Genomic DNA, 26061 nt, shown 5'->3' with positions numbered 1-26061 from the left:
CATTAGCTTTCTACTTTCTTATTAGTACCCTTCTCCTCCAGACCATACTGAGTATCCAACTCCTCACGAAGTGGGATTTCTTTCTCCAACAGAGACAGGACAAAAGCAAGTCCACCAAACGCCACGGAAATAACATAAACCTTGCGAAGCGAGAGCATGAAGACGTGGCGCAGCTGGCCTTGGGTCGCTTCATCAAATTGCAAGATGAAAGCACGAGTCGCGCTTTGGTATGAATCTCCCGAGCGGAGTGTTTCTCTTGCCAGTTCATTGCCAATCATGTGCGCGTACTGCTTCGTGTACGAATTGAACACCGTACCAGCGATTGCGACACCCCAAACCGTGCCAAGGGAACGTATAAACGACCAAGTACCAGTGGCAGCAGCTTGGTCAATCTCTTCTGTGGATGCCTGAAAGGCAGGGAGCAGCGTGTTAAGCAGAAATCCAGACCCAATTGCAGGAAGAAACTGGAGAAGAACCCAAGCTACTGGGGGGCTGGCTTCATCTAGAAGTCCAAAGAGCCCGACACCCGCAGTCATGATCAGGAAGCCAGACACATGGAGTCCTTTATACTTGCCCCATCGGGACAACATAAAGGCTGAGAGTGCAGCTCCGGGTATAGCGATGAGAGCAACGGGGAGCATCTGCACTCCTGATCGAGAGGGTGTAGACATCTTGACGGCTTGGAAATAGAGTGGGAGGAAGTAGTAGAGCCACATGATCAACAGCTGATTTAGAAAGGTATTGGCGTAGACGATGTAAGATGTACGGCTTGGGAATAGACGGATGGGCATGACAGGTTCAGATGGAATGCCAGAGCCTTCATAAATGACGAATCCGACAAGACCAAGAATACCTAGGATCAGTGGTGCCAGGATTCTTGCATCGGACCATGGATGAACTGGACCTGCCCATGTAAGGGCGATGAGGATTGAGACGCTGGATCCGATCAGGATAGCATTGCCTATGTAGTCGATGCGCTTCAGCTTTTCCATTGTCGACTGGTTTCTGTCGTACTGAAGGTTGAGGAAGAAGTATGTCACGACGATAGCGACGCCTCCGAGAGGGAGGTTTAGGTAAAATACCTAGTCCGAATCGTTAGTTTGGTCCTGCAGCATCCATGGCGGACTTGAACTTACCCATCTCCAAGTTGTATTCTCGACAATAATGCCCCCAAGGAACGGTCCAATGGCAAAACCAACTGTCATGACCAACAGAAGTATCGCGATATAGTTTCCTCTGTATCGAAGTGGAACCAGATCAGAGATGATTACATCGTTGGCCATTGTGATTCCACCACTCCCGATACCTTGGATTGTACGGCCAGCGATGAGCATGGCGCCTCCATTCGCACCGCCAGCGATACCGCTTCCGAGGGTATAAAGAGCAAAGATGAACATCATGACTTTTTTGCGGCCCCAGATATTACATAGCTGGGCGAAGAGAGGTTGAACACAGGCCCTACAGAAGCGAAACAGAGTTAGATATAGCATAGTAGGCTAGACTGAGGTATATGACTTACGTGGTAAGGAAGAATACATTGGCGACCCAGATATAACTAGACCCAAGCTTTAGCTCGTTGACAATGGTTGGAAGAGAGGTAATGACGACTGTTGACTCTAAAGATGCGAGGATGGTGGCGAGGATCAGAGTAACCATGATCATCCAGAAGCGATAATCTTTGTTGAAAGTTGGTTTCTGTCCCTGGGTGCTTTGGGTTTCTTCATCTCCTTTTCCTATCTTTTGTTGATCAGACATTTCGAGGGATGGTGTTGAAGTAGACATGTTTGGAACAGTAATAGTGTAAATTGGTGTCTTTCTTTTGAGTGCTTTCTACTATTAACCGTGTCTATTTCTCGATGGAGCACTTTTATTTTATCTATGGAATCGCTCATCTTATACAAGAATTTCATTTCAACTAAGAGATGATTTCCAATCATTCTCCTTACCTTGAAGCCGCCGACTTACAAGATATCGGAGGGTTTCTGTTGTGGCTGCTACCGGGTTCCATCGTTCACCCTCCTCACTCTCTAATCAGGAAGTAAGCAACCCAAGGTGACGGGTTGAGACTTTAGGCAAAATAAGCATGGTATTTTCCAAATAACAAAATGCGCCCGGTTCGGATGCTTAGCATTTGACTCTTATAAGACGTGGTAACTTCACCCCGACTTACCTATGCGTCAACATAAGCGACATACTTGGAAATTCGCAACGGATAGAACGTGATGTCGATTGATTTGCTACAACATACTTCTTTATTTCCACAAAAATCATCCGCATCCGATAGTACATACATCCCCATCTCTTCTCGCCCAATATGCCTGGATCCAGTAAGCTAAGCAGTATGCTTCCTCTTGAGCAAGACTTTCACATCATCTCCATATCTCTCAAAACCAACATTGAACCCTCCACGCAGAGTAGGAACTCTAAACTCCTCACCAGGTGCAGCCTCAATGTCAAAAGTCCGAAGCATTGTCCCAATCACAGAAAAGACAATATCCGTTCCAAACACACGGCCAGGGCACATGTTACCCGCGACTCCAAAGGCTCTGACTTTGCGGACGGCGCTGCCAGAAACTTGACCTTCCTTATCGATGAAGCGGGAGGCTTTGAAGACCGCAGCGTCAGAACCCCAGATGTCAACGTCCAAGTTGGATGCACACATGGGAAGCATGAAGATTTCGCCCTGAGGAACAGCAATGGGTTCAGATCCAGGAATGTTGAGCATGAAGTCATGACGAGCAATTCTCGCAACACCTGTCATGTGAAGACGAAGGGTCTCGTACCAAGAAGCCATAAGCCACGGACATTCGGAACGAACATCGGCAAAGTCCAATCGTGGCTTATCCTCATCCTCTCCTTCAACATATTTGACCTGTTCGACTTCCTTGAGAACAACCTTGACAAGTTCAGGATCTGTCAAGAGGTGACGTGTAAGCCAGACTGCCAGTGTGCTGGTTGTCGCCAGAAGACCCAGAGCTGAGACCATCTCGATGTGGTAGTAGTCTGGGTTATTCTCCCAGTCTGGGTCACTGGAAGCCACAACGTTGATGCTGTGACCAGTGGTTTGGACACGGGCTTCGCGGTGCTGAAGGTGGAACTCACGAAGTCTCTTAAGGAGAAACTTGCGAGAATTCCAGGCCGAATTTGCTGTAAGCCAAGAAAAGGGTCTTCCGAGGGTATCAAACGTTTCACTGAGTTTCCTTCATGTTGTCAGATTAGGAATTGGCAGGATGTCAGGGGGGAAAGACTTACATGAACTCGTTGGAAAACTCCTGATCCATACTCCAAGGGTTTGCAACGCCCCATACTGCACTCGCTGTCGCAGAGACAGCCAACTCAAAGACCCAGCGGCCAATGAGAAGTTCATTCACCTCAGGCATCTTCGCAACACGGTCCCTGATATTGGTGCTCGAACGTTGATTCAGAGAAACAATGTTCTCGGCATGACCAAACTTTTGCTTGTGCAGGGGCTGAGGGTTATATCCAAACACAGCCTTGATAGTATCTTGCTTGAGTCCAAAGAGACGAGGGCCAACATAGACAAGTACTTGGGCAAGTCCAGTGTCATTAACATGGCGTGAGAGAACTCGATCCATGCTTGGATGACAGACTGTGATGCGTGCAAAGGGGATATTGATGGTGAAGATAGGAGCAGTCGTAGAGGCAATGAGGCTGTTGATGTAACGGGTGCTGTCGATGGTAAGGCCCATGAGATGACCTAACCATGGAACTACACCTGAGAGACGAGGGAGGTTTGAGATGGAAGGGGTGCCATGACCGGAGGATTTCTCGTTGAATGAGGTAGGGGATGCAACATAGCGAAGTAGGCGGCGAGTGAGAATTGGAAGTACATAAGAAGCTAACAAGAAGAATACGAGGGTTGGTATGAGATTGAGAGAGAACGAAGAGATGTGATTCAAAGTTCGAGTGTGATCAAACATGGTGAGGCAAAGTAGGAGATCAGAAAGCTGATCAACAGAATTGTAATAGTCTGTGAGTGATTCAAAGTAGGCTGAGTTGTCTTGTCTGATGAACTTCTCATTTTGAACGATAATATCCTCCATCTTATACACCTTCATCAAAAGTGCTCATCAAGTGTTGACGCTCTCATCGCTATTGACTGCAAGCCTCATCACACAACCTCAACCACTTCCCCCATCGATGAGGCGATGACAAGTTCTGAAGAATTGACTCTAGCCATTTGTGAACGAAGCTGCATCTCATCACAATGCAAATATTCACATCTAACCCATACTCGAAGCATATGTGAGTCCACAATCTTACCTTTTGGGCCGAACTGGGACTGAAAATAGACCACATATCCAATCATAACTGCATAGCCTGCGATGTCTCGTTGTTTGCGTTTATGAGCTTTCCTCATAATGGAAGAACTTTTTGAGATATCACATATGCAGCTTGTTGCCTGCTGGAGATGGTCTTGGGAGAGGGTGTGTATGGTGATGCCTTCACGTACAGACACCAGTCTAGGCTCCAGCATATCTTGGAAACAACCACAAAACAATGGCATGTCTCGCGTATCAGGTCGTAACGGTTGAAACTAGATCTCAATATCGCAGCCGAGCTCTTGTCATGTTGCACAAACGAGAGTTGGTGGCGTCGTTGTTTCTCAACTGGGTAATCGCTGAAGCGAACAACACAGCAAGCTGCAGCCGAACTGTCTGATATGGGATATTATGACATAAGATCTTCATGTTTCATAGGTTTTTATGAGTTTCAAGGCAGTAGGAGTTTATTAACTAGAAGCAGAAGGTGAAGAAAGCTTGTTAGTTATACTATCCCATGACGAATAGCATTTCCAAAGAACAAAGGTATTAAGCGATGACATTACTTTCTGGGGCCATATCTCACCCAGGGCAAGATTGCAGATTCTACAACCATTGAGTTTGTGTGACAAGGCTCACTTGTAGGCTATGTTGGTTCCAACGTTTGCCTGCAGAGCCTCACGTCCTCACCGATTGGACCACGCATCGTTCATGCAAGTGTTTCCCAGCTGATCAAGATTTAGTGCGATATATCGTGCAAACCGCATTGCATATACACATGTTGTTGGCCGAAAACGGTCGATATATGATCCATTTCTGTAGATATTTGTTGCCAAGTGGTTAGTGTTGACGAGATGTTGTTGGTTCAGTGTTGGTGATTAGAGACAATGTTCTAGCTTGCACGTTCCACATATGTGGAGATGTTTATTAAAAGACTCAATTCAAATAAATACGGAAACCGTTTTCCAATATCGTCATTGCCTCGTGCTCCATCTGTAAACCTTGGGTTATGCTTATGTTGACAAACCACGATCCTGTGTACAGTAGCCTAGTCGTTGCGGAACAAACACCACTGCCGAGTCATTGTCAAGTAGCTCCAAGTGGAGAACATTTAACTACCAACGTATCGGAGGCATTTCCATGCAGACAACTCGTCGGAGATAGTCATCATTGTCGCAACCAACAACAGTGGCGTCAAGGCGTTGCTTTCCAACGGCGCCATTCTTGTGTAACTAGCCTTGACCTGCCAGAGGTCCCTGCTGATCGTCATTTTCCGCATGCCTGGAACGCGGATTTTCTTCAATTGGTTGGCCCTAACATGTACGCCGATGTTTAAGTCTCTTGGTGCAGCCGAGATTGCCCAACAGAGCCTTGTTTGATAGCCGGTTCCGATCTTCTTCGGAGAACCATGGCACAGCTGAGGGATATGGATCTACACGGTTTGGAAATTGACTTTTGTTTTTTTGCTGTTCAATGGTCTTGGCACGGGGATCCGGCATTATTGAATTCACAATCCAGGTGTTGGTTTGAGCAAAGTCCAACCGGTGTTCTTCAGAGACACAGTCAATGGAGTCCGATCCTGCATGACTAGCTATGAAGATGGGCTTAGTCCATATTGACTCACATTCTAGCGCTCAACGTGCACTCCTTAGTGTATTAATAGTTCTCTCAGTAGTGACCTGAAAGGTTAAGCTTGTGTTGATTCTGCACCTGTAGGTTGGAGTGTTGAGCTTGACAGGAGACAAGGCCTTCCTACACACACCATGAGGTGCATACGCAGAACCGGTGCGTCGTCAAGAGCCAATTACTTGCTTCAGGTCATCAGCAGCACAGAGACCTTCAGCGGACATTCCCGTGTCCATGTCCATGTCTTTGATCTCCATCAAGCAACACTCAATTCCATCTAAGCAGGCCTTCTAGGGGCAACTTCGAAAGGTGTACACACGGAAATATTTACTTGTGACCAGTGCAAATTAAAGGTTCTAAACTAAGGTACACTAATACCTAATCATTGGTGCAGTTATCGTCAACTATACCTGTCAACGAGGTGTGCCAATGCCATCTTCTGTACAAATTATCGTCAACACCGAGATCAGCTGACACAAAACCCTTAGAATCCCCCAAGTATTACAGATAAAACAATCTGCACTCAAATCATCGTATCGGAAGCGTCATGCTCTTTCCACCCCGTCCACCCCGTCCACTTCGCCCACCCCGTCCAACACCAACAAATCCTCCTCCAGCGGCGGTTTCCATTTTCCGAGCAAGGTTGTTGAGCTCCTTCACCAGGCAGCTGGCAGCCACAATACGGAAGCTCTGTAGCTCGCCGTTGCCGCGGTATAACTCAGGTGCATTCTCCTTTTTGATACAGGAAACAGCCACACACGCCCAGCATAGCTCGACAACATCTTCTCTCCACCTGGATGTAGTTCCGTCCGCTTCAGTCACCGTGCTAAGGGTCTCAGCTCCATCACCTACACCACGATCCCGAATCTGCTTGACAATCCACGTCATGGTACGGTCTATCTCTTCTTTGAGTTTGATAGATGCGTCACCTTGGCGGCGGGTCTGGGCACCTCTCTTGTTCAGGATAAAACCGCAGAACACCTCGACTTCTGTCAACGGTGCACGGGGATTCTCTGAGAAGTGCCACATCTTGTCCGCAATGGTCGATTCATACCTGTGTCAGATTAGTATCCGATAAACGCTGTATTAGACAATACCACTTACAGGCCTCGTATCTTCCAAGCTTCTTGTGATTGGCGTGTCCAGTCAATGTCGAGCTTGTACTTGATGGCTTCGTTTTCCACAATAGTCAATAGCTGATCCCAAACCGAAGGTCCAGCAGTGTTGATACTGCGATGAATGTCCTCGTCCCAGATCTTCTTCTCGTCGACGTTTCGGTAAAGTTGACCAAGAATCTTCTCAGATTGGTAGTAGTTCGTTTTGGTACGGGCCATATCATCGGCGTTATCCATCTCGTCGTCTTCTCCAATGTGCGCCAACTGTCCCTTGTCGTACAATTTCAGAGGTGGTGCTGTTGCAAGACTTGATTACATGTTAGTGCGATTCCGTTCCATCTCAAGAGGATGGCTAACTTACAAGTCGGGACGAAAGCGCGGGGCTCTGGGCAAGGCTTTGACGTTGACTGGGATACCCGTCTTGGAAAAGTCAACAGCCGTGGAATGCAGTTCTGCCAGGGCGATGCAATCACGGTCAATAGATCCCAAATCGTTATAATCAGCCAAGATGACATGCCTAGTCGCAATCACCCCTAGAATATCAGTCCGCATGAAGTTGATAAAAAAGTCGGCAATATCTTTAGGCTCGACTTGACGATCCAGGGGCTGAGGGGTAACTCTTGGGTAGTCTGCCGGTCGAAAAACCCGCGATGGCATTGCTTCCGGATCCCATATGATGTTGTAAATGTCTCCATCAAGGTCTCCTCCACTCAACATGCTTGGCAAGTCACGCTTCCCCTTCTGGCTGAAAATAATACAGTTCTGAAGACTTCGTAAGGAGTGGCCTTGCGGTGGAGTAACTTGTTTCACAAGCTGAATATCTCCGGGATGAAGAGCTGGTGAGCGAGTGACAATGATCTCACCGTCCGTCAAGGTAGACTTGATACCCCGGCCGTTGTTTCTACCATAAGTCTTGTCGTATGTGACATAGACTTCGCCCTCTTTGAGGAACCCCGTCTCGTCCATGATACCAAAAAGCGTCACTCCGTTATCAACAGGAATTCGAGCCTTGTGCTTTAGCAAGCGAAGTTCTCGCAGGACTACATGTTCGACGGCAGCCTTAAGAAACTTGTCGCGGCGATAGTCAATGTCCATTTTCTCCAGTTGCTTGACAAGCCTGGGAAGACCCATGTTGATACCGATTGCATGATGTTCAAGAAAGGAGCTCGTGTTGGTTGCGTCAGCTGTGACGTTGCGGAGGATGTCAAGTGCGTTATTCTGGAGCTCAAAGAACCATTCATCTCTTGTTCCCATGTCTTCAAGGATTTTGATCATTTGACGGTTGAGAACGAGTCGCAGTGGTTTGGATGCAGTGTCGCAAATGCCGAGCTCCCCAGTATCCTCGCTTTTAAATTTCATCATGGACTCCTGTCGAATGCAGAACACCTTGCCCTCAAGCCTGGTGTCCAGTGAAAGCATGCCCTTGCAGCCGCCCCATCGAATTTGAAGACATGTCGGCGCCGCAGAGTTCATGGAAAGATAGGGCCAGATTGATTCCAGTGCTTCCTGGGAGATTGTCCCCACTCCATCACTGAAAACGCGAGATCCATCCTCAGACTTGACGTCTGGGATATAGCGTGGGACAATGTTGTTTTCGGAAATTGGCACTGCATACGGTGTCTCTGAGAATGCTTGGCCAATACGTGCTGCACATTTTGCTGGGACTCGAATGTCTCTGAAGTCTCCAAGAGCCTGCAAGATGGCTTCCGGGCTCTGGAGTTGATGGTCTTTGTCGACAAACGGTGCTGAGAACCAGGCAGAGTGTGATCGCAGGGATGAATGAGAGAAGCCGAGAAAGTCAAACTTCCGTCCCGCGATTTGAATGCCATGATCCATCATGCGTCGAAATTGAGAGTAGATTGGCTCATTGTCCACTTTGGGATGAAATCTCAAGTCCTGGCCATCTTCTTCGCAAAAGAGGACACGAAGGAAGTAATCATTGTAGTCGGCATATTTCCGCAGTACTCTGTTCTTACTCTCCGCTTCTGGTCCGTCGAGAAGCAATCGTGTAGGTGTAACCAGAGCTTTGAAGACCCATATTTGGTTTGGTGGCAACTTGCCTCCATAAATTCGGTCTCTTTCAGGGTCATCTTTGCGAGCTTCATATTCAGCATCCATGATGTTGGTCATGATACTCACCACGTCTAGCTCTTTGGGTTCAGTGCCAGGACAAGGGTACGGAATTGTTTGGAAAAGCTTCTTCATAGCGTCTGTTGTCACAGGGACTGCTACTTTACGCTTTTTGTGGTCGTCTATGACACACTCCAGCAAGTCGAGAAGCTTGATGCCGCTAGCTGGGTTGATAAAGTTGTTCCAGACGAGAGCCTGAACCTGGAACAAGAGAGCGAAGTGCACCCTGCCGGACGTGAGAAGATTCTTAGACTTCTCTACAAGTGTTTGTCGCCCAATGGTGTGGTTGCTTTCTACTCCTATTTCACTCCATCTGACGGATGGCAGATCGTGATTAGTGATGGCGAGAATGTCCTTGTTCTTCAGTGATACCAGTACTTCGTCAAATGAAGGGGTATCATAGAAATAGATACGATAGACGAGACAAGACAACGTGCACTCAGTAGGCAAACCCCAAGCATGTAGTCCGTGAACTCGGCTCCATTCCTGCATTGATCGCTCGAACGTAGGCGGGCGATACGTATACATCTTTGGCGGCTCTGTCAAGACTAAAGTGACGGACATGTCGCTGCGGGTAGCAATAAGGTCCTGGATAGTCTCGTTATGAAAGTCCATCCGATGTGCACGCTCAACCTGGATCGTGAGCCACTGAGGTGTGAATTTTCCGGTGACACCTTCGGGACGAAATAACAATTTATGGTGGTCAACGAATGTGATCACCTCGTTTGGACCATGGAAGGTATTGCCACCACAGCTGATGGCAGCAATTTGGAAAGCCTTGTCTGGGGCGTGGCGACCCTTGTTGTTTGAAGCGGTAGTCGATTGTTTCTTCTTTTCGCGTTCATGTTTGAGGTGTGCAATAGCATATTTGTCCACATGCTTTGTACTTTGCTCCACGAATACGGCAGTCTTGAGAATGTGAAGACGCGCCATGTCTCTGGGAACAGACCGAAATATGTGGCTACCCGTGAAGTTGTTGAGCGGATTGCTTGGGTCGATGTTCTCTTTCCCGTGGTTTTCATAACGTCTTTGCTTGCCATGCCGGGCGAGAAACGCGCTGCCATCTTGGGCGCTGAGGAATTTGATCCATGCTTGACTTTTACGTCTGGGCTTTTCGCAGTAGAAATCCGAGATGTTGAGGGCTTTCATGAAGGGAAGAAGTTCCCGCTTGAAGTTATCCTCTGATAAGTCCAGAGGGACATTTCGGCAGATGACTTCCATCGTAGAGGCAGGGCAAGACTGAAGGCCTCGAGAAAGTTGGTATACCTACCTTCAGCAGGCGATCAGAGGCTGTGTATGATTGAAAAATTGAAATTATATGACAGAGATCTAAAAATCAGTTAGTTTAAGTGACATGGCTGGATGTCGCTTCTGGTCTCACATGCTCTATGTCGTTGTATTACACATTTCGGTTTTGAAGGTCGACCCGAAAGCGATGATTTTGGCGATCTATTCCTACTGTGGCCAGCCGAGAACGAAGATTCGTGGCAGTGATATTTCGTTATGTACTGTTGGTTGAATGCAAGAGGGCTTCATGCGGGAGGCCGGCCGCTGAGGTGAGGTGACCGGGTATGTGCGGTTGCGAAAAGGGCCGTTTCACATCGAGGCAGGAGAGGGTGCGGAGTAAGAAGATAGATAGAGGATAGAGGCAGAGAGGAGGTAAAGGTGAATCACAAACGCCCTGCCTGCTTTGCATGTAATTACCACCTGCACCTGCACTTGAGCTGCCAATAACAGCACTGTAAGAGCGAAGCCACGCACTGTGACGTCCAGCAATTTTGGCCCAGTTTTGTGCCTTTACTACAGTATATGCACTGTATCAGTTCCCCCACCAGCACCGGTTATCGAGACCCTGGATTTCTGAGGTCGCTCCTTCCCCAACACCACCACACCACACCTGGTCTCGGTGTGGACCCTTGGATCTCGGTGACGCTCAGGTGAACTTCGGTGAGCTATGGTGAGTGGCGGGGTAAATGTTTACACCAACTCCCGCATTTCTACGTTCCCGATTCCATTTGCCGAGCCGGATCACTTTCGCGTTCGCGGCCGATTCTCGCTCCACTTGCCATCATGTAAATCGTTCTTCCGGAGGCTATGAGGCCGCTTTAAAACAATTAAAATAACATTCATTGAGCTTCTTTCTCCAATTCAAGCTATCAATTCCGCATCATCAGCCATCATGTCTCCTCCTGGTTCCCTCTACGTCACAATGCAGCCCAAGCCTGGGTTGTCTATCGACCAATTCCATGAGTGGTATAACAACGAGCACGGCCCAACCCGTCTCCGTATCCCTCAGATCTTCACCAACGGTCTTCGTTATAAGGCGACCGACGGCCAGGAGCCTGAATACCTTGCCGCGTACGACGTGACGGACATGCCCCTGCTCGAAACCGAGACGTACCTCACTCTCCGCGCAAACCGATCTCCTCGAGAAGCTGAGACAATTGGACAAGTCGACGTCAAGCGGTATTTCTGGGACTTGGTCCACACCAAGGAGTCTGATCAGTTCACCCCATTGGAAAAGCTCAGTGACGACGAAGCTGAAGGTCACCAGCTTACTGCAGTCACAATTGAACTCAAGGACGCTGAGGGTGCTGAGGAAGAATATCAAAAGTGGTTGGTTGAAGAGCATATCCCCATGTTGGCCAAGATTCCCGGATGGTTGCGCTCTCGCACCTTCAAGACTTCGTATCTTGAGGGGCAGTCCAAGACGACTTTCTTTGCGCTGCACGAGTATGCAAAGGAGAACGGCCAAGGCGGGGAGGCACACAAGGCATCTATGGATACCCCTTGGCGCACTCAGGTTTTTGACAAGTATGTCGCCTCCAAGGGTCGAAGGACGTATTCGCTCTTCTACGTCTTTGGACCTGCTCCTCGAGAGTTGCATTCCCTGTCAAAGCTCCCATCGACAGCTGCATTTACCTCGCCCGACTCCAAGCAGTCAACCGTGCCTGGTCCCAATGCTGCCATCAATTCATTTGTCACCGCTCCAGACTCTCTCAATATTCCCTTCCGACTAGAGGGTAACCCAGATCCCAAGGCTCCCACTGTCGCATTCTGCAATTCGCTTTTGACGTCTCTGCACATGTGGGATCCTTTTGTGGAAATCCTAAAGCGCGAGCGTCCTGACCTGCGAATCCTACGATATGATACCCGCGGCCGACATGCCGTACCACAACCTCCCGTTGCTGCCACTATTGACCAAGTGGCCGACGACCTCAAGACTGTGCTCGATGCTTTCCGCATCACAAAGCTGCATACTCTTATTGGTGTTTCCATGGGCGGTGTTACCACTCTCAATTTTGCCATCAAGTACCCCGAGCGTCTAGAGCAGTTCATCGCCTGTGACTTTAACCCCACATCAAGCGATGCAAACACACAAGCCTGGAAGGACCGCACTCTTATGGCCGAAGAGGACGGTGGCAATGGAATCAAGAAGCTTGCTGAGCAGACCGTTCAGCGGTGGTTCCACCCTTCTACAAACGCTGAGACGGTCAAGTGGATGACTGAGATGGTGGCTGCTAACGATGTCGAGGGTTTCAGATATAGCAACACGGCCCTATGGGATTACGACCTCAAGCCCAAGATGGGTGGCTGCAAGGTCCGTGGCCTGTTCGTAGCCGGAGAGGAGGATGCAAAGGGCGCTTTGCCCAAGGCTATGGCTGCGAGCAAGGGGCTTCTTGGAGATAAGGGCGCAGAGCTGAAGCTCGTACCTCAAACGGGTCACTTACCCATGTCTGAGAACCCTCAGGCTTTCTGGGAAGCTATCCGAGAGTTCCTGTGATCTGAACAGTTATATAAGAATCTCAAAATAAATAAACAATATAGAGACATATAAAGGACCACGATACGAAAATTTACATTGATTCAATAGGAAAAAAGCAACGGGAAGAGAAGACTGTTTCCTGGACGCGGAGTACTTGGAGTCCCAAAACCGAGCATCTTTCATGCAACGATAAGGCGCAGTGGCGGAGTGGTCTAACGCGATAGACTAGAAATCTATTCTCTTCGGAGGCGTCTGTTCGAATCAGGCCTGCGTCGTTGATTTTCTTTTTGTTCTTTTTCACGAAGAGAATGTCATGATTTTCTTATTGTAGGCAAATGGTGTTTTACATTTAAGTTATGCGGATGTGATTCAGGGATTCGGTTGAGCTCTTAACCTACAGCTATCACGTTGTTCCACGACCAATTTCTAAGTCTACATTTATTGCAGCTTGGCTATCTCAAATGAGCACTAGACTATTACTGATAGCAACATTGAGTCTAATTTACTTGTATTCCTATTTCGCCTAACTGTGCGTTGTATCCTAAGTCCAGCTGTGTGAAGAATTCACATCATGCTTGGAACTTGCACATCGATTCATCAGTAGCAGCTCGTCACAACAGAAGCTGGTGAATTCATAGAATTTTAAAACAAACGTGGTATATCTTTCAGTCGATGGATCTTTTAGATGCCTCAGACTAGTAAACTAATAACTAAGTGAAGTTCAATCCCGTAGGTAGAACATCAGACCCGAGACCACCCATAACCAATTGTTGACTAACTCAACGCCATGACCAACGCCGGTAAGGAGATGCTCAAGTGTCTGTATCATCCTTTCATCCCCTTTTCCACATTAATTCCATCATACATCCCATATCTGCATCAGACTATGCGCGACGGGCCTTCTCGCTGTGTCCCTTGATGACAGTGGACAGGTCGCCGACGGGGATTTGGATAGGGAAATCGACGATGGCGAAGAGGACAGCGATGAGGATGTACCAGCCTGACATGCATGTGACGAACCCAAATGCACCACCAGCCTGATTTGAAGTTAGTCATGTACTCGGGTTGGGACGACCAGTGAAAGAGTCTTACCTTGAGAAGCTTCTGTGCGAGAAGAGCATTGCCAGTGAAGTCCTCAGCAAGAGCCCAGAACGCAGCAGTGATGAGCAGGAAGCAGAATGTCAAGCTGAAGAAGATCATGACAAATACAACGTTAGTTCGGAGGGCGCACAGGAAGAAGATGAACGACAAGACACCCATGAACAGGAGCCAGAAGCCTATAATAATCCTTTAGTACAACGACTTTTCTAGTTATCGGCGTGCAACGTACCAAGACTAGCATTGAAACCTTGGGTAGCAAGGCCTTCGGCGGAGGATTTGGCATCGGCGGGAGCATATGCAGCATATGTACCAAAGGCTGGGATGAGAGTTCCGCCATAAGAAAACCAGAAACCACCGAAGGAGCAAAAGACACAAGCTGGGAAACTGTTGCCGAGAACCCATTCGAGAACACCGCCGATAATCATGAGAAGGCCGCCCATAAACATGTACACGGCGCTAGAGATGTTGTTAGATTTATTCATCAGAGGGCTTATCAGTCAAAACATACTTTGAAGCGGCACCACTGCCGCCGGCACCTCGCCAGCCCATGAGATCGCAAGTCAGGGGCGTAAAGGCAAGCAAGAAGCCAACAAGAGCACTAGACACACTGTTAGCAACATAGCTTAGGAACAAAAGAAGAGATTTCGTACATTGGTGTCGGGTTGGCAAACTTCTGTCGAAGATCACCCTTGACCTTGTTCATAGGCGAAAGGTACAGCTTCTCGAATAGCTCAGGGCTCATCTGAACACTCTGTGCTGTTCGGAACTGGCTCAATGCCTCGCCACGCTGGGCCTCAGGGTCAAAGTTGCCGTTGAGACCATCGTGCTTCTCGCTCAACTGCTCACTGTGCTCGGTAGTAGCAGCCATTGTGATGATGTCGTCCAGGATGGTTGATGTATTGTTTATTGATCGAAGGACGTGGAGGAAGAGAAGATCAAAAGCGAAATCAGATGCTAGGGGGTATCTCTGGATGAATGAAGAGGAAGGGAAGACAAGTCAATGCTTGGTTAGATAGACAAGGAACAGGGACGGACTTTCAAATTACAATCAGGCCATAGCTTCTCCTATATAGTCGTTGTAGGAATAAGCTTGGAGGTTCAAACCCTGGACCTGTTTCTCCCCCAGACCAGGGGCGCGCCACCCTTTGATCCGGCGCCATGCAACAGCTTCCCCAGGTCTTGGAGATCTTCACCACTAGGAGGAGAGGAGGAGAACGGTAGAGTCAAGGTATGCATCAGAGTGCTGTGTTGTAAAAATGTACTAGTCAGAAGGCGGGGACGATCAGCCGTCTGTCCGTTTAACAACAAATGTCTACTTTGGCGCCGTGTCATCCGGCAGAGAGAGTCAAGAACGTGGTTTCTCTAGTATTGATCCATGGAGCTCGAGACTAGTGTCGAAGAATAACACGACGGATGAGCTATGCATGCGAGTGCTCGAGAAGCCAAGGGCATTCCTTGTCTTAGATTAGGCCGTACATACTAACCTTGACTCCAGGTATCTGATTCGATACATTTCACCGGGACTATTAAGCTTTAGCCACTCATAGCTAAAGAAAGAAACGTTTGCTAACTACCCCAGGTTGTGCTGCGTTGCGTTGCCATGCAGACCGTTGCATTCATTATTACTGTATGATTGCAGCAGCCAGGTTGCGGGGGAGACTTTGGGGTTCAGATCCCTTGCAACTCCACAGGATCCCTTCGCCCGGTTGAGAAATACAGGGGAGGCAAGGCTCACCGTTTGTTATACTGGGGAAGAAGATTTTGAAAGAGTTCGTTGGGGATTTTTTTGTTCATCAATTGCTTGATGAGTACAAGAAGTGGAAAGGTCTTTTGCCAATTGACTATATTCTCCGGATAGCCGAATGGGCTCAGATGTGAGGGGAAAGCAAAGCTACTGCTAGATAGATGCAACACACAGACAAAGAGAAAGCACATGACCTTGAAAAACAGAGGCCAAATCTGGGGAACAGCGCCAAAGTGTCTGTATCCGTATTGAAGATCGCCGGGGCCCCGGGATCGTATTGGTCCCGCGTGGGAGTTGAGTGAGGGGTGGTTGGTAGCATGTACTTCGGATCCGCTGTCATACGAGTGGATATTGGATGTACAAAGGAGGTACGTTGTACAGTTGAAGTTTGTAGAGTGTTGTGGTCTGGTTGGTATGTGTTGTTGATACGACAGTAACATGGCTCTGCTCGATAATCACTAGAGAAAGTGACTCGTCAACCTGATGAATGTAACGTCTTGTAAAATACTGTTGATATACTGAACAGCAATTCATCTGTCTACTGTCTGTGTCAATGATCATGTTCTCCAACAAAAGCCCTTTTCCATCAAGGTCAATTCCGTTGCCCCAGATTCTGTTTCCCCCTTCCTCCCCCAAACCAATCAACCCTTGTCCCCTGTCGAATGAGGGGAAGCAATTCGTTGGAATCGAATGCTGTGACTGCGGTTCCGAGTTCTTCTAGTTGACGCCAAATCGCGGCTCCGCCTTTTAGACCTGCACTAAAAAGCGTCTGTGATCGGTACTTGAAGATTGAGAGTCCAGGGTCTGAGCTGAGTTGATCTGGGGTCACGGGTTAATATAATATCCGGGGTCATTCGTGATTGGTTAGAGACAAGCTGAGTGTAACCCTACACTGCAAGTCTGTCACCACCAACTCAAGCCGTCATCGACAACTATTCGACCCACAAACTCGACTCAATCGTATTTCAATTGCTTCGTCGCGGTTATAAAATTGAATGGCTTGACCTATTTGCCTTGGAGGCTGTAGACTGGCAATACAATAATGTCGGGTCTTGGCTTATTCCGGTCCCTGAAGCTCTACTCTTACTATAGCTGTCACTTACACGTCTAATCTATGCTGTCATCATGAGTACCCAATCCGTCATGACAATATCAACGACGTCACAATCGAGTTATTATCTGAGACATAGAAAACATTAGAACTCAAAGAATTCAATCTTGTAAACAACAACTGTCCAATTGACCTCATCACGACTCTGTATCCTGCCCAATTGACCCCAACCAAACCTACCAAATCATCAAACATGAAGCAAGTATTCGGCGCCGGCCAACAAGGCTCTCTCGCTGTCCCCATCACAGCTGGTGTAGCTGCCCTAGGAGCAGGAGTGTTCTACATGGGTAGATCCAAGCCCGATACCACTCCTGAGCAAGACCGCAGAAACCGCGCCGAGGCCAAAAAGGCAGAAGGTCTTAGTGGTGCAGGCATTGGAGGAAACGCCATCACGGGTGGTCATGAACTGAGCCACACCGAGAACTCTAGGAGCAAGGAAAAGACCACAGCGCCTCTCGAGAAGCTTCCCAGCGGCGGAGTAGGGGGTGGCGTTGGCGCCGGAGGTTCCAACGTCCGCACCTCGATCGAGATGACGGCCAAGGAGAGCAGTCCCTCCAAGTCAGGTACGCCTTCCTAGGTGGGCTCTTTGGTACTGGCTGATCCAATACTGATCATGGTGGAAATGAACAGGAGCTTAAAGATACCCGCGTCGCCAGCAACCTCGGCGGCACGCCTTCAAAGAAAGACACGACGCACCACAACAAATATTAACAGCGTGTTTCCAAGTCTTCAGGTGGCAGCGACAACAGGAAGATCAGTGTAAGGGGCAGCGGTAACACTGCCTCGCAGTCATTACAGGGTACTTTTGGACAGGGGGAAGCCGACGTCGCTGAGACAGGTGACCAGTTCCGAGGGTTGCGAGCAATCATACTGAAACGGAGGCAAAGAAGGTTTCTAATTAAGTACGACTTGTACCAAGTATCTAATCATAGCGGAGTTTGTGAGAATTGATAATAATGCTTCACGAGCGTGTCTTGAAAACATCAATTTTCGATACAAAGGGTCCGAGTGTCGGTTGCAACGGTGAAATGGGTATTTCAACTCAGTCTAGCCATACTGAAGACCAGTCAGAGTTGTTGGTATTGTATCTAGTACGGACATCAATCTCCTGCAGGCCCGTGGCTGAATTTGTTGAGCTGAAGATGAAGCTGATCTACGTTACTTGTATGACCTGCATGATCAAGCTTTACCCCAGACCTGAAAAGTCTCATCGTGTCATGTACCGAGCATGTGGCAGGCAACGTCAAGTCTAATTCAGAGCTCAGCTGAGTATCCTGTTATTCGAGGACGCTTGGTCAGTGATCAATAGACACCTCCATGTTTCCGAAATGACCCCAGATTTCAACTCCCCTTGTCCGTGTTGTATTATCCTACCCCAGACTAGGGTTATCCTGCATCCATAAGATCCACACTCAATCTGTCTCTTTCTCTGATTCATCCACATATTGGTCGTGATGGAGGCGGTGACCTTCTCCTAAACCATCTCCCCGGAAACTTCTGTTCGATACTCGGCGGGTACGTCCAGAATATCGCAAAAGTAGCCGCTTTGTTGAGCATACGACGAAACGTCGACTGTTGCGGTTGAAAGCGACGCCAGAGTTGATACTCAAATGTTAAAAACGTGTTTCCGAAGATATTGAGGGATCGAAAGATTCTGCCTTGGTCAGTGGCTGTACTCCTATTCCATGGCGGTTCAGTGACTTACATGTTTGTGCCAATAAAGAACACCGTCGCTATATCTGATGTCTTCACTCCTTGGTCCCTTTGCGTCATTATCCTGATTACATCGTTCAGAGGAGGTATCCAGAGTCCTAAGATACTCATTTCGAGGAGTAGCGACCAGTGATACGTCCTTAACTCAATACCCCGTACCATGTTGAGACTGAATACCCAGCAACTCATCAGAAAGTTGATCTAAAGCCATCAGTACATCTTCCCTTCTGGTCGGATTCGTTTACTTACAATCGTAGGCGCGATAATCATGGCTCTCCCCTTATAGTATCTCCAACACAGAGCCGACGCAGCAATCGTTATCGTTCCCTGCGCAAAACCGGACAGAAAGTAGTACAGTAGTATCATACGATACCGTCTATAACACTTCCGATGAAACTCGTACTCCTTCCACGCAGCATCCGAAGTCACAGGAAATCCACAGTATCGACACACACAGACCGTCGAACGCGATGCAAGCGTATACGTGCGTCCTATAGAGAATCCTCCCCTCGAAGCGACACAGTCGATGCACTCGTTGGCCAGCGGGTATCGCGCGTCTGATTCATCTGCTTTGATAAGAGTATCTCTCTCTGGATCGTATGCAAGACACCGGTAGCACGTTGACAGCAGCTCATATTTTATACTCGGGAAGATAAAACGTATAACGGGTTTGCTCAAATTGTATCGTAGAGACCGACATGTTCGTCGGAGGGCCTCAACTTGGCCGAATGTGAGGTGTTGCAGGATCATGATTTGGATTTCTGCTGGGAGGCGAAGGAGAGAGTTGTTCATGTTGGGAGCCGTCACCCTGGAGTCGCTGCGAGGTGTCTCGCGAAGTGTGCGAGATATTTTCTGTTTCCCAGTATTTTTTGCTGTATCTTGGCTCGCTGGATACGACTGGTTATATTCATCGTCGAAAGTCCATACCTCGCAGCAGAGTTGCAGCAGTATATCCTCGGCCACTTTGACAAGAGACTGCATGTTCACAGTTCCAAGCGATATCGAGTTCCTTAACGGTGGTTTTCTTGCAGGTATTCTCCAGTTAATAGACGAAGGGAATCCACATGTATCTATAAGTCTCATTCATACGTAAGATTCTAGTCTGGTAATCGCCATCATTATCAACGACGTGTTGTCAGCTCTTGGCCAACCCATATCTTATCGTGAAGCCCTCAAATCGCACGCTGATTACCGGTTGTTCGGGAAAACCGAAGCTCAACAGGCTGATTGCTGGGGCGGTTGGTCGAGCCAACACACGCGTCAGCAATAGCCTATAAGAGACCTGCGAGTTGCATGTTGGAATGGGTATTTCACACAAGTGAACACAGTCAGCCTACGCGCTTACCCTACAAGTCTTGTCGTCTTGTTCGAAAATGGACATTTTGTCGATGGAGTTGTTTAGTGCTGACATGTCTTTTGCGCTGTCAAGTTTGCCAAGGTCGTTTGTCAATATTTAGTACAAAACCACAGATAAATCTTGCCTGTTCTGACGATTTTTACATGAATACAGAGTCTGATATTCGGTCTGTCAGAAATATTATAAGGTAGGTAGTGTTGCTATAATGTACTCAAAATAAACATTAAGTTCTTCGCATTGATGTTAACAACAGAGTGAACCAAGACTTTCAACCACAGACCGATATACGAATCAGAGCTCGCAACCAAACAAAAGGGAACCTATAGCAGCTCATCATGTATAGAATGCTTATTTTCATCAATATAATTGCTATCCTTCATAAATTCATAGCTACGTATACAGAAAGGAACACCATAGGCAAAACAGTTCGCCAGCCTACCCTATACCTATCCATCTAGTCAGTCAAACAACACAAGTCATGCACTGAAACATCCATACTCCATTGCCATTCTCCAGAGGAGCCCGTGCGCTATACTGATGCTCACGTTTCGAGTCATGGCTCCACCCAGCTGAAAGAGAACTTTGTAACATCCATCACTAGAGCTGCTACTTTCTACAATTCCAGTTAGCATCAACAAAAAAAGCTAGTCCAATTCAATAATATACAGTCTAGTACAGAGTAAATTCGTTTATAATGTGAGATAAATGACTGGCAGGCATGGCGTCAACTCCCATCGCAACCCTTCCACCAAGCCAGGGTATTCATGCAGGCAATTCAATAGACCCTTTCTATCATCCAGACTATTCCGGCTCTACGGATCGATGCTGTCCAATTTTTATCGCGACACTCCACGGAATTGTTCAAAGCGCTGTCAAAGCAGACATTATTCTCGGCCTATTATAGGCATTGTTTCCTTGTTTTGACTGTGGTGGTTCTAGTCCTCCGATGGTACATGGACGACGGACAAGGATACATCAGAAAAAAGCAAAGAAATCAAGAATAGACAAGCCTAGATCTTTGAGCATCTCGATGTACACCAATTCACGGCACGTAGTGTGGCGATAACCGTCATCCTTACTCGGAGACCGGTTCATCAAGCCAACACTGACAGACGTTGTTGGTTCGTGACCCCCGATAATAGCAGAAACCCGAGAGCCTGGATCACTAAAAAACGCCATGCAAGGCAAGGAACGGGAGTGGCTGAGCCCAACCCAGCCTCCTGGGACCAGTCATTGCATCTCTGAGGGGGTCAGGCAGAGCTGTTGCTGTGCAACGTCAACAAATTTAACATTTGACTGTGACGTGAATGATGTGTATGTGTTGCCGGTGTCGAGACAGCAACCAGAAGGAAGCGGCATTTTGTCCCATTCGTTAGCTATGGGTTAATTGTCAAGAGGGCTGCATATTTGGCATGACAACCCGACACGCCCTTTATGCTTGATTTGACCCTTCTCTAATTGCGAATGTGAATCTGTTCTCGCTTAGTCCAGTCTAATCCTTGCGTCATGCAATGTCGTGCGGTATCCGGATTCGTGGGACACGGGAAGAGACCAGATCGTGAGTGTTTCCAACAAGATACTCCTTCCTTTTGACCATCCTCCAAACTAGACCACCATCATAGTTTTGTAACCTAGAATGATCAACAAATCCAGGCCAAGAACCTTATCGGCGAATGAGAATTCACCAAGCGCCTGAAAAGGGCCAAAGTCCAATTTGGTTCGGTTTTGTTGCCTTTTTAGGTAGGGTCCATTGGCCTTCGGGAAGCTGGGTCCTAGGCTAACAAAACGGCTCGGGTCGCTGAACGCTAGCTTCAAGGGAGAGAGGCACGAATCATGATGTGTATGTTATCTCGTAATACAACCCCCTGGCTTCAACATCTCGGGTACGAATACCTTCAACGGTGTCAAAAGGTCGGGATGTTGAATTAGTAAACCGTAGTCCGCGGGAGAGTTTGGATCTAAACTGACAACCGGTTAGTTACAGTCCAAAGTCGTTGTTGATAAACATCCAACGTCCTTTTAGTAACCATTCCTTACCGCTTTTTAGCATAGTCGTCAGCATGTGCCGTCCCAAACTAGAGGTGCCACGAACTCTATCAACGTCCATGTAACCCATTCCAAGACAAGACAATGTCACGCATCAAAATGACTTGATACTGTCAGAGCCAGAGCCGGAGCCAAACATGCAAAAGGGTCCAAGTGTAAATAGGCGAACCAGTTCAGCTCAGGTTCCAGACTCAACGACCAGCTTAGTGCAGGGCCAGATAGAGAGTGGGACTTCTGTCCTGCCCTGTATAGAGAGTACCGCATCGTCAATTGGCCACAACCAAGATTCTCTCGTTCTCCATCGTCAATGTCTTGGTCTCCATAACTCGGCTAGCAAGCGAACATCAATATCGACCCAAGCTAGTTGGAGGTCGCTGAGAGGATGTTGCACAGACACGCCCGGTACTGGCACGTTAGTCAACCTAAGAGAACAACTTCAATAACATCAAAGCGTTCAAGCCTCGACGGCATGTATAGGCCACCAGGGTTACATATAACTCAGTGTTCAACGGCATGTGCCGTATTGTATACCCGAGAGTTTCCCCGTTGAGCTTTAGTCAAGGACCCGCTGTTTGATTCATAGTGTCATGTCCATGTTCAGAACACCACCATTCTGTCTATATCTGGCAAAGCTCATCGCGAACCGCCAAGACCGTTGAGGTGATTGTAGTGGGCCTGTTGAAACTTGAAGTCGAAAGAGTGCATCAGGCTCACGGGCATTTTCCGCCTGTCAAGTCCCAATTCACCGTAGCAAGCCCAAGCTCTCCGATTTGAAACGAGTGACCACGGCAGTGACTACGGCACATCTCCTGCCAGTCTATCGCCAATAGCTTTGTTTCTTTCTCCGCGACGCCACTTGCTGGGTCGAAACTTCAAGTTTCCCTAACCAAAACCCGTGTGGTGGGCCAGGGGGCACTGTCCTGCTGCCAAACCTCTTTTGCAACTCAAGGTATTCTGCCCTCCCCTCTAAACGAAAGCGTTTTAGCTCAGTTAGCACGTCTCTCATCCCTTCCAGCTCAACCCCTGAAGGCTCTTTGATCTCATGGGGCATGATCGCCATACACCACGCTGTGTGAAAGACTAATTCCGTCGAGGGCACGCCCGCTTGTACCTGAGCAGGGGAAGCAGGGCCAATATGATCGTGCACTTTGTGATGCACGGCCAAGTTTCTGTAATGACGAAGCACAGGGTTCTTACCATCCCTGGGACCTATCCAAACTCGGATGCTGGTTGACTTCCCGTCCATCCATATGTCAATGTCCAGGTGGCTTCCTTCAGGTTGATCTAAGTCGTTTAGAGAAGAGGAAGAATCTTTTGGCAATAAGTTGTAAATTGAGTTTGCGGGCAAAACAATTGACGGGCGTTCTTGCTTAGCCTCATCCTCGAAGAAGCTGAACCCTGCTTCTCCCGAATTCAGTAGTTGCTGAGCATCTATATCCTCCTTAAGGTACGAATCCTGTTCGTGGGGGTCTGGCTCGAACTCGAGCCGAAAGTGCCGGAGACCGGCCAAGACGACGGGTCCCCGCCGCGAAGAGATGTCGAAAATTGTACGCTCTTGGGCGGCCAGTAGTTGCAATAAATGTATCAAGCAATCTATCAGCGGGCCACTTGAGCGCCGCGGAATACAGGTAAGGGTTAAGGATTCTATACGTGGGTTCATGTCGGGGATGAAAGCTTCGGGGAAAGCGTCTTTGACACGAGGGAGGATTGAGTTCTCACACACGTACAGACGAGCCAGAGTTGACAGCTCGTCAATCTCCAGAGTAGGGATTCTTGTGACGATCGAGTGATGCAATCTTACCACCCTGAGGTTGGATGAGAACAAGGGTCGCAGGGTCCATGCAGCACAAAACCCGTGCAGTTTTACCATTTTCGGCCATGCCGCGGCGACTGCCTTGGAAGAGGGAATTAGTAGCATAGAATCACAGCTGAAGCTCTGTAGATGCCCGCGGCAATGTGTCAACAGCTGCACAGCCCCAAGGGACGATATCTGGTTACCAGACAAGTTCAGATGCGTCAGCCCCTGAGAACCCTGAAAGCTAGATGGTGGGAGATAGGGGTCCTCGCCTTGGAGGCCCCGGCAGACGGCGTTTGCCGAATCACACTTGATGCGATCTCTTCCATCGAGTCTCTTGAGCAAATGTTCTTGAGGTAACGTATCATGAACATCATATGATGGCGCGTCAGCCAGGTGTCGATTTGGGTGACTGAAGGAGCCACTCCAATCAGACTCGATGATACGTATTGATGTCCCAAAAATAGGGGATGTGCTTCCGAATTCCAGCTTGCCCTCAACATCAAGGCGAGCATCCGACCGTAAATCGGCCGGACACATGCAACGCGTCCCTAGATGATACAACGCTGCATCTGTTAGTTTGTTGTCTTCTAGATCCAAGCTCCAAAGACGAGTGCCAAAGCAATTGGCCAGATTCTCGACCGCCGCATCGTCAACCTCTTTGCCTTGAAGTTTGAGTATGCGGAGCTCCGGCAGAGTTCCGCTCTGGAGAAGGGGCCGAATAGAGCCTGATATGCGAGAGAGGTCGAGATACACCAATCCCTGAAGAGAGGAGATGGATTTTGTGGATAGTGACAGAGGGCAGTCCGCCATACTCAGTAACTGAACTTGCCGGCCAGCTTCAGATAAGAACTCGGAAGGGTCGAGATCCTCATGGCCATCAATAAGAACGCAGTTCAGGTTAGGCAAGTATCTAATAGCGTTTTTCAGGCTGGCATTGAGTTGGTTGGCCATGGTGAGAGAGCAAGTGCCCCTGATGAAGCGAGTGTCCAAGACTCGAACAAGACTTGCTGTTTCGGATCGTGTCTGGCCCAGCTGGCCCAAGACTGTACCGACCAGCCAGTCTAGATCTGGTAAAATCAGTGAGAAATTGATCGAGAAAAGAAGACTACGTTGACTTGTCGCACTGCTCGGCTCGCACGGGCTTACCATGTTCTGAATCACGGCCTGCAAGTCTGTCTGAGCTGGTGCCCAGAAGACGTCCCCATATTCGTGGGGCAAAAATCTCCCAGAAGTGACGATTTACACGGCACAGGGCGGCAAAGTCATTTGGCGAGATGTAGGGAGTCACAAGACGGACCCAGTCTGCGGACACTGCGTCTTGGTAGGATGGAAGCGAAGCCATCACGACCCAGTCTAGCAGCTTACACTGAGTGACATTGGACCACGGTCGGGAAGCAGGCACGGTTCGGCGGACGGGACCGAGGGGCAGGCAATGTATCCGTATTACCAAAGCGGTATAGTTAAACTGTAGGAAGAGGGACTCAAGACAGAGGCTGATAAAGAGGGCTCCGTTCCTCAGCTGATGATGATGTGCGAGGCGAGGTGAAGTGAAGTGGAGATTGATTGACAGACAGTCCATCGGAAGGAGACCGTCGTTTTTTGGTTATTCCTATTGGCTGATAGATGCTGCCTCCGCTCAGGCCGCCTCTGACGCTGTGGCCGATAGAGGGTACAAGGTCACGGCAGGCACAAGCCACTGAACAACGGTGCCAAGATCTGACGCTACCTACACTGTAAGCGGGGAAAGATAGGGAGAATATGTATGTAATTAAGGGCTAATTATAGAGGCCTATAGCTAAAGTAGCCTAATTACCTAGCCTAATAGGTCCTTAAGGATACCTAAGGTACTTATTAGCTAATATTACCTTTTAGGCTAGCTAAATAAAAAGGTATTTATATATACCTTTTTAAGCCTTATTAAAAGTCTTTTAGTATTTTTTTAATTATTATATATTATTTAAGATTTTTATCTTTTTTTTATTATTTATTATCTATTTTTACTTTTTAAGTCTTTTTAATTTTTTATAAGATATTTTATATTAAATTAATATATAAAAGTTATATATTTTATTAATAAAAAAGGCTTAATAAAGCTATTTATAATTATATTTTTAAATAATATATAAGTAAATATAAAATAGCTTATCTATAGTTAAATCTACTATTAAATTACTAATTATTATATAGCATTATTTAATATCACTTAGTATTAGTATATAACTTATTATATAATTAACTTAATATTAGGTATAAATAAGCTTTTACTTTAGC

The 26061-nt window shown here is 47.8% G+C and overlaps 8 protein-coding genes across 8 annotated transcripts, besides 3 other annotated features; 2 read left to right on the top strand and 6 right to left on the bottom strand.

Moving 5' to 3' along the window:
- Positions 1-2: 2 nt before the first annotated feature.
- On the bottom strand, positions 3-1782 carry FPSE_10999 (uncharacterized protein; the record flags this gene model as incomplete). The annotated part of the gene is made up of 3 exons (XM_009264116.1): positions 3-1082; positions 1137-1458; positions 1520-1782. The coding sequence occupies 3 exons, from the start codon at positions 1780-1782 to the stop codon at positions 3-5; spliced, it is 1665 nt and encodes a 554-aa protein (XP_009262391.1).
- Positions 1783-2332: 550 nt separating this feature from the next.
- On the bottom strand, positions 2333-4381 carry FPSE_11000 (uncharacterized protein; the record flags this gene model as incomplete). Its single annotated transcript, XM_009264117.1, has 3 exons — positions 2333-3200; positions 3253-3991; positions 4285-4381. The coding sequence occupies 3 exons, from the start codon at positions 4379-4381 to the stop codon at positions 2333-2335; spliced, it is 1704 nt and encodes a 567-aa protein (XP_009262392.1).
- Positions 4382-6437: 2056 nt separating this feature from the next.
- FPSE_11001 (uncharacterized protein) lies at positions 6438-10375 on the bottom strand (the record flags this gene model as incomplete). Its single annotated transcript, XM_009264118.1, has 3 exons — positions 6438-6963; positions 7014-7331; positions 7386-10375. The coding sequence occupies 3 exons, from the start codon at positions 10373-10375 to the stop codon at positions 6438-6440; spliced, it is 3834 nt and encodes a 1277-aa protein (XP_009262393.1).
- A 958-nt stretch (positions 10376-11333) lies between these two features.
- FPSE_11002 (uncharacterized protein) lies at positions 11334-12938 on the top strand (the record flags this gene model as incomplete). The annotated part of the gene is made up of 1 exon (XM_009264119.1): positions 11334-12938. One exon carries the CDS (start codon positions 11334-11336, stop codon positions 12936-12938), a length of 1605 nt encoding a protein of 534 aa, XP_009262394.1.
- Positions 12939-13804: 866 nt separating this feature from the next.
- FPSE_11003 (uncharacterized protein) lies at positions 13805-14889 on the bottom strand (the record flags this gene model as incomplete). The annotated part of the gene is made up of 5 exons (XM_009264120.1): positions 13805-13957; positions 14013-14197; positions 14251-14477; positions 14530-14619; positions 14672-14889. 5 exons carry the CDS (start codon positions 14887-14889, stop codon positions 13805-13807), a joined length of 873 nt encoding a protein of 290 aa, XP_009262395.1.
- Positions 14890-17069: 2180 nt separating this feature from the next.
- Positions 17070-17453, top strand: FPSE_11004 (uncharacterized protein; the record flags this gene model as incomplete). The annotated part of the gene is made up of 1 exon (XM_009264121.1): positions 17070-17453. One exon carries the CDS (start codon positions 17070-17072, stop codon positions 17451-17453), a length of 384 nt encoding a protein of 127 aa, XP_009262396.1.
- An 897-nt stretch (positions 17454-18350) lies between these two features.
- On the bottom strand, positions 18351-19970 carry FPSE_11005 (uncharacterized protein; the record flags this gene model as incomplete). The annotated part of the gene is made up of 4 exons (XM_009264122.1): positions 18351-18448; positions 18582-18609; positions 18839-19564; positions 19935-19970. The coding sequence occupies 4 exons, from the start codon at positions 19968-19970 to the stop codon at positions 18351-18353; spliced, it is 888 nt and encodes a 295-aa protein (XP_009262397.1).
- Positions 19971-22809: 2839 nt separating this feature from the next.
- On the bottom strand, positions 22810-25132 carry FPSE_11006 (uncharacterized protein; the record flags this gene model as incomplete). The annotated part of the gene is made up of 3 exons (XM_009264123.1): positions 22810-22958; positions 23190-24857; positions 24937-25132. 3 exons carry the CDS (start codon positions 25130-25132, stop codon positions 22810-22812), a joined length of 2013 nt encoding a protein of 670 aa, XP_009262398.1.
- Positions 25133-25716: 584 nt separating this feature from the next.
- Positions 25717-25751: a repeat region.
- A 1-nt stretch (position 25752) lies between these two features.
- Positions 25753-25795: a microsatellite.
- Positions 25796-25801: 6 nt separating this feature from the next.
- Positions 25802-26036: a repeat region.
- The last annotated feature ends 25 nt before the right edge of the window (positions 26037-26061 follow it).

This window comes from Fusarium pseudograminearum, chromosome 1, assembly GCF_000303195.2.
Source record: "Fusarium pseudograminearum CS3096 chromosome 1, whole genome shotgun sequence".
Classification (NCBI taxonomy): Eukaryota; Fungi; Ascomycota; class Sordariomycetes; order Hypocreales; family Nectriaceae; genus Fusarium; species Fusarium pseudograminearum.
This window is presented reverse-complemented; position numbering and strand designations above follow the sequence as displayed.